Source organism: Crassostrea angulata, chromosome 2, assembly GCF_025612915.1.
Source record: "Crassostrea angulata isolate pt1a10 chromosome 2, ASM2561291v2, whole genome shotgun sequence".
NCBI classification, from domain to species: Eukaryota; Metazoa; Mollusca; class Bivalvia; order Ostreida; family Ostreidae; genus Magallana; species Magallana angulata.
In genome coordinates this window covers 53,728,260-53,733,754 of record NC_069112.1, presented here as the reverse complement: position 1 = coordinate 53,733,754, position 5,495 = coordinate 53,728,260, and the positions used below count along the sequence as shown (strand labels likewise).

At 33.2% G+C, this 5,495-nt stretch overlaps 1 protein-coding gene across 2 annotated transcripts; it reads right to left on the bottom strand.

Annotated features, from left to right (window-relative positions):
* Positions 1 to 1,250: 1,250 nt before the first annotated feature.
* On the bottom strand, positions 1,251 to 4,438 carry LOC128170547 (uncharacterized). 2 transcript variants are annotated; one of them, XM_052836331.1, is made up of 3 exons: positions 4,140 to 4,438; positions 2,115 to 2,369; positions 1,251 to 1,524 (listed from the first exon to the last, which is right to left on the bottom strand). In XM_052836331.1, exons 1-3 carry the CDS (start codon positions 4,369 to 4,371, stop codon positions 1,370 to 1,372), a joined length of 642 nt encoding a protein of 213 aa, XP_052692291.1. In that variant the 5' UTR covers positions 4,372 to 4,438; the 3' UTR covers positions 1,251 to 1,369. The 2 variants fall into 2 exon arrangements, with proteins under 2 accessions (XP_052692291.1, XP_052692292.1); XM_052836332.1 differs by having other exon boundaries at positions 4,161 to 4,438.
* Positions 4,439 to 5,495: the final 1,057 nt, after the last annotated feature.

Below are 5,495 nucleotides of genomic sequence, written 5' to 3'. Positions count from 1 at the left end.
TTGAATTATCTTTCCTTAAGTGGGCTTTGTGCTAAGTTAGTTAAAATTGGCCCAGTGGTTCTGAAGATGTTGAAAATGTGAAAAGTGTAAGAACAGGCACACAAACGACAGACAGGATTGAGCTTTTAGCTCAGGTAAGCTAAAATTCTTGGTTTCTATTCAAACAATTGAAAAAAGGAAGGAATTAGTTGAACGTTATGTTTTTTTTATTTTTATATCTATATTTCGATCCACTTATGCTTTCATTAAATATCCACTGGTGAAATATAAACACTTACCCACGATACATTGGCCGCATTCCCGCTGTGTTATCCATATATGTACTTGTAACAGGTATCTCTGGGCACAAACGCGACAACAGGTAGTTTTGCGCAAACTAATTCAATTTTGATTGAACACGGCAATTTCATTCCATTAAAAGAAAAATACCCTTTAAGCAGTTTCAAAAAATGCGGCCTACTAAATATTATCAAAAAATGGCAATGCAGCAGAGACTATTGAAACACTCTCGGGTACAATACTTTTTTGTTCTTTTTTGTTCTTTTATTTAAACTTGCCGAGGATACATGCATATCTTTTCGGAAACTTAGATGCTGGTCTTTATCAAAACACGTTTGTTTTATTTGTTTCTGTTATTGACTCATAACTAAATTTGAAAAAAGACAAAAAAAATTGAAAAATAAGCTATAACCTGTAATCATTGATTATCTATTCAAATCATTTCTATCTATCGATCTATCTATCTATCTATCTATCTATCTATCTATCTATCTATCTATCTATCTATCTATCTATCTATCTATGATTATTGTACATAATATTCTTACTTGTTTTACATAGGGCCCCTTGATATCCAGAATCACACCCAGTCAAACAAGTTCCGTTGATATTGGAACACTGGTCTACATCACGGCAATGTCCACAGGTGTCGTTGCATTAGGAACCATACTTTCCTCTATCACAAGCTATAAATTCAAATCATCGTCGTTATATATTTATACAGTTATGTATAAATCAATGATGTCACAACAGTGTCCACGTGTTTCCGGACCACGCAACCCTCTGTCGCAAACCATAAACCATAAACTATAATATTCATATTATATAGATGAAAGAATATAATAGTAAAGCTATGAATCAAAGCTTGTGAAATATATTTCATATAACAAAAAATCCGAATGGGCAAGCTTAAGGTAATGCATTAAATATGAATCAAAAGGTACATGCATGTAAAATGGAGGATTGCCTATTGTTTGATTAAAATGAAAGTTATTTTCATTTTTGTTCTTCTTTAAATGGATTGTATTTTAACTTAAGTGATTCCCATGTTTTCCCGTGTTTTTTAAAATCATATTTTTAGAGCCTTAAGCTACTCATCTGTAATTTTACCTAGTTCAAATCGGTGACCTTTGTAGCCAGGTTTACAGCCCCGAAATGTGCTTGTTTCTATGTGACAGTACAGACAGTTAACATCTGGACTGGGGGAGGTATTATTTGACGAGAAACATCCAGAAGCAGGACATCCTTTGATAATAGTTATTAGTAAACATTAATGTTATTATCATGACGAAATGCAAACTATTATATAGTTTTGTTTAAAAAAAAATCTTTAATAAACCTTAATTATAAAAAAGAGGATTAAAAAATCTTTATTATGAAGAAAAAGGCCATAAGCTTCATCATTTGATTCAAAAATATGTGTCATGCGATAAAGCGATACATTTTTAAAATATTTATTTAAAATCAAAATACATATTGTATTAGTTCACAGTTGACAATTTATTTCTATAGTTCCTTTATAATATTTTGATTTTCTTTACTTGCACCTTGATCCTATTTTTGCGGAAGAAAATGCAAACCCTGAGATTTTCACCAACAAAATATAATACAAATGTCATACCAATCAATCATTTATTAAATGTATCACACTTATTCACAGACATACTGTGTTCTTTTTTTTCATATGTACTGTTTTGGTTGAATTGGTTGTGGTCTTAAATGTTAAAGAACCGATTTGAAGATGAAGAGCATCGCAAAATTAATTGATGGATTGGTTCCATGCAATAATTCACCTGATGTAATGATTATTAATAAAAAAATAAAATGACACCAACCATAAACCTCAACTTCACAGAGGGCAATAAAAACCGAGGCAGAGTACACGTCAGGGTAGGTAGCTCCTGGTAGTCTCTCGTTGTAGTAAATAACGTACTGTCCATTTACAGGACAGATGGTGGTGAAGACAGCAGGTATGGTGTCTAGTGTAAATTTGTCGTCTTTGAAACAGAGTGTTCCCTGTAGTCTGTCTGTTGTATTGGAGACGTACACAGAGAATCCAAGAACGAATTTTGTGAAGATATTAGAAGAACCTGTATTATTATAAGAAAATTAAAATGATTTTGATTGCAGTACACATAAGGCTATAAGAAACACAAACATGTCTAGCAAACAGATATTGTGAAAAGACAAGGTATGCTGTTGTTGTCCTTGTTACGCATAATAATATATAAATAGTGCCTGTTTGGGAGGGTAACAGTTGAAATTGACACCCCGAGAAAACCATTGTCAACCGACGCGAAGCGAAGGTTGACAATGGTTTTCGAGGGGTGTTTATTTCAACTGTTATCCTTCCAAACAGGCACTATTTATTTTGTTATTCTGAATGTCTTAATTTTTAAGAAAATTTTACTCCTTTTTTAAAGGAATAACGTGAATTCTACAGCGAACCGTACGCGCATAATTTTCGCGCATGTAACAATTTTTAATGTTACCCGTTGCTAAGTGCGTTGCTAACGCTGAGGGTAATAGAAAGGATTATGAACTGTGTCTCAACCAATCAGATTTCAGTATTTAACATGAAAGTATAACAATTTAAATTGTATCTTTTGTAGTTTGTAGCCTTGCAGTAGTATTAAATTACTTCTGCATGCATATAAATCGTGTTGAATTTAAGTAATGGTATATAAACAAAATACAATCAGCGGTTCTTTCTATATTCTGCGTGATGTGTTATATGTAGTTATCAAAGGTATTACAGCTGCCATTTAAAGAGTCTGCAGTAAAACCCAAAAATCAAATTCATCGGATTTTAGAATCTATGATTGGGGAAGCTTGACAATTATTGTAAATAATTCCTTAATCGTGTTTGTAGTACAGGAAACGTTCACAAAATCACAGGAAATTAGTTGTTGTCCTACTTATAGCACTTAAATTACAACTTGTTAATTCAATGTAAAGTTCTCAAGCACATTAAAACTCACGAAGTTCAACTTTTCCTTTTTTTCATTAAAAGAATGAAACTTTCACTTAGTTTTACTATTAGTTGTCATAAAAAAAGAAGAGGTAGATGCACTTTTAAAGGAGTCCTTTGTGACTTCTTAATAAAAATTCTACAACTGTGCCATGGTGCTATATCTGCAGTAGCTTTCCACACACTTAACATGCAATAAATATGTGGAATGTGAATACCTATCGTGACACAATGCCTATATTACGTTACTTTGTCACAGTATTTAGCTGCTTCGGTAGAACTCTAAAATTTTTAATACATATATGTATTCATAAAACTTGCATGGCGTTAGTGAGATTTAGTTATGTCGTAAGCTGTAACAACTTATAACAACTAGATTTCATGTTTAGGCATGGCGCGTCATTTAACACTTTATTATGTTAGAGGTCGCATACTGCTTGAAATGATAGAGTTTCGTATTACCTGGATGTTTATCAGACGTTCATACATAGAAAATATATTTTACATCGCTCTACATTTCATAAAATACCCAACATGCTTCTAATTTTTATTAAAATGTTGATGTTACTAATAATTATAACCACAAACTAAGTCTGTTAGTCGTACAATTGAATCGATGTTGAAGTAACGAAAACAACAAACTGCAAGAGGTTAAACTTTATAAAATCAATTTAGTGACGTTTAATTTCACACATCTTTTGTGATATTGTTTCATACGTGTAACGATATATTCATTTATCAGCGTGATTTATTTCAGAATACTATTATTTCTACAGACTGAAGTACTCTTTTAAGAACTCAGGTGATATGCGGGGTTTACCACTAAACGTAGCAGTGCAGATATAATCGAAGTATATTAAATGTCATACTAGACTTAATAATAACATACATTTAGTAAATATGACTATACCCCATGGTTTATTGTCCGTCCTGAAGTAGATGGTGATGTGATTGATGCTGTTGATGCTGGTCAGGTCCACCCACCAGGTGGCAGTTGTTCCTAAACTTGATACAGCACATTGACCTCCCCACAATCTCAGGTTTGATTTCCGTCCGTCAACAGCATTACTGGCCCTAAACAAACCAGCATACCAACAGCACCCTGTGCCAGGTGACGACATATGTGACGCCAGTAATGCTGTTGACGGACGGAAATCAAACCTGAGATTGTGGGGAGGTCAATGTGCTGTATCAAGTTTAGGAACAACTGCCACCTGGTGGGAAGATTGGATTAAAGATTAATAAAGAATGTTTAGTTGCTGTTCATTATAAAAAGACATGTAAATTTACAAAGAAATTGAAATTTTCTTTTTCTTTTTAGTCATCATCCTTCTACTCATCACATAGATATAAACTACCATTACATTGAAAGGTAAAATATCGTATTTTAATTTTTCCTGTTCCATTGCTATTGGCTAGAACGGACACTGATTTTACTTTAAATTTTAAAGTCTACAATGACTGCATCTTCGGTCATTTTATATCACCGGTATATTATCTAAAAAATAAAAAGTTTTGGAGTTGATCACGTGCTTTGCGTATGTTAATTAAAATGATTAAGATACAATGTCAGATTTATCAGCAGGATGATAATGCACTATATTTTTACATGCTAAAATATCCTAAACTGTGACATGTTGTTAATCTTCTGCAGATTAATATTATGCTGTTTTGCCTTGAACTAGAATGATAAACGGTATAATACAATCCAGGTAAAATTCACGTACATCATGTTTACATGTTTACATGTAGCCTTGCGAACAAATATAACTATAGAAGGTGTTTGTTTTTAAATCCAGGACAATGACCAACAATATATCAGGACAAAAAGGGTCATAGTTTACAACTGATTGGCCGTGCTATAATGGAAATTTTATTTCTTATTGATATGCTAAGCGTTTTGTTAGCTCACCTGAGCTGAAAGCTCAAGTGAGCTATTCTGATCACATTTTGTCCGTCGTCCGTCTGTCCGTCTGTCCGTCTGTCTGTCCGTCTGTCTGTCCGTCTGTCTGTCCGTCTGTAAACTTTTTACATTTTGAACTTCTTTTCTAAAACCGCTTATCCAATTTCAACCAAATTTGGCACAAAGCATCCTTGTGTGAGGGCGTATATAAATTGCAAAAATAAAAGTCCGATCTGTATTCAAAGCGGAGAAAACCTTGAAACTGTAGAAAAAGGGGGGTGCATTTTTAAAAATCTTCTTCTCAAGAACTACTGATTCCAATTCAACGTAGTTTAGCATAAA

Bases quoted from the DNA above. Each gene is read 5' to 3' on its own strand.
- LOC128170547 (XM_052836331.1), bottom strand. From the start codon at position 4,371: ATGTCGTCACCTGGCACAGGGTGCTGTTGGTATGCTGGTTTGTTTAGG. The intron at 2,370-4,139 runs GTATGTTATTAT...ATAATAATACAG, and splicing joins TATAGTCATATTTACTAAAT to GTTCTTCTAATATCTTCACA. The intron at 1,525-2,114 runs GTTGGTGTCATT...CTATTATCAAAG, and splicing joins CTGTGAAGTTGAGGTTTATG to GATGTCCTGCTTCTGGATGT.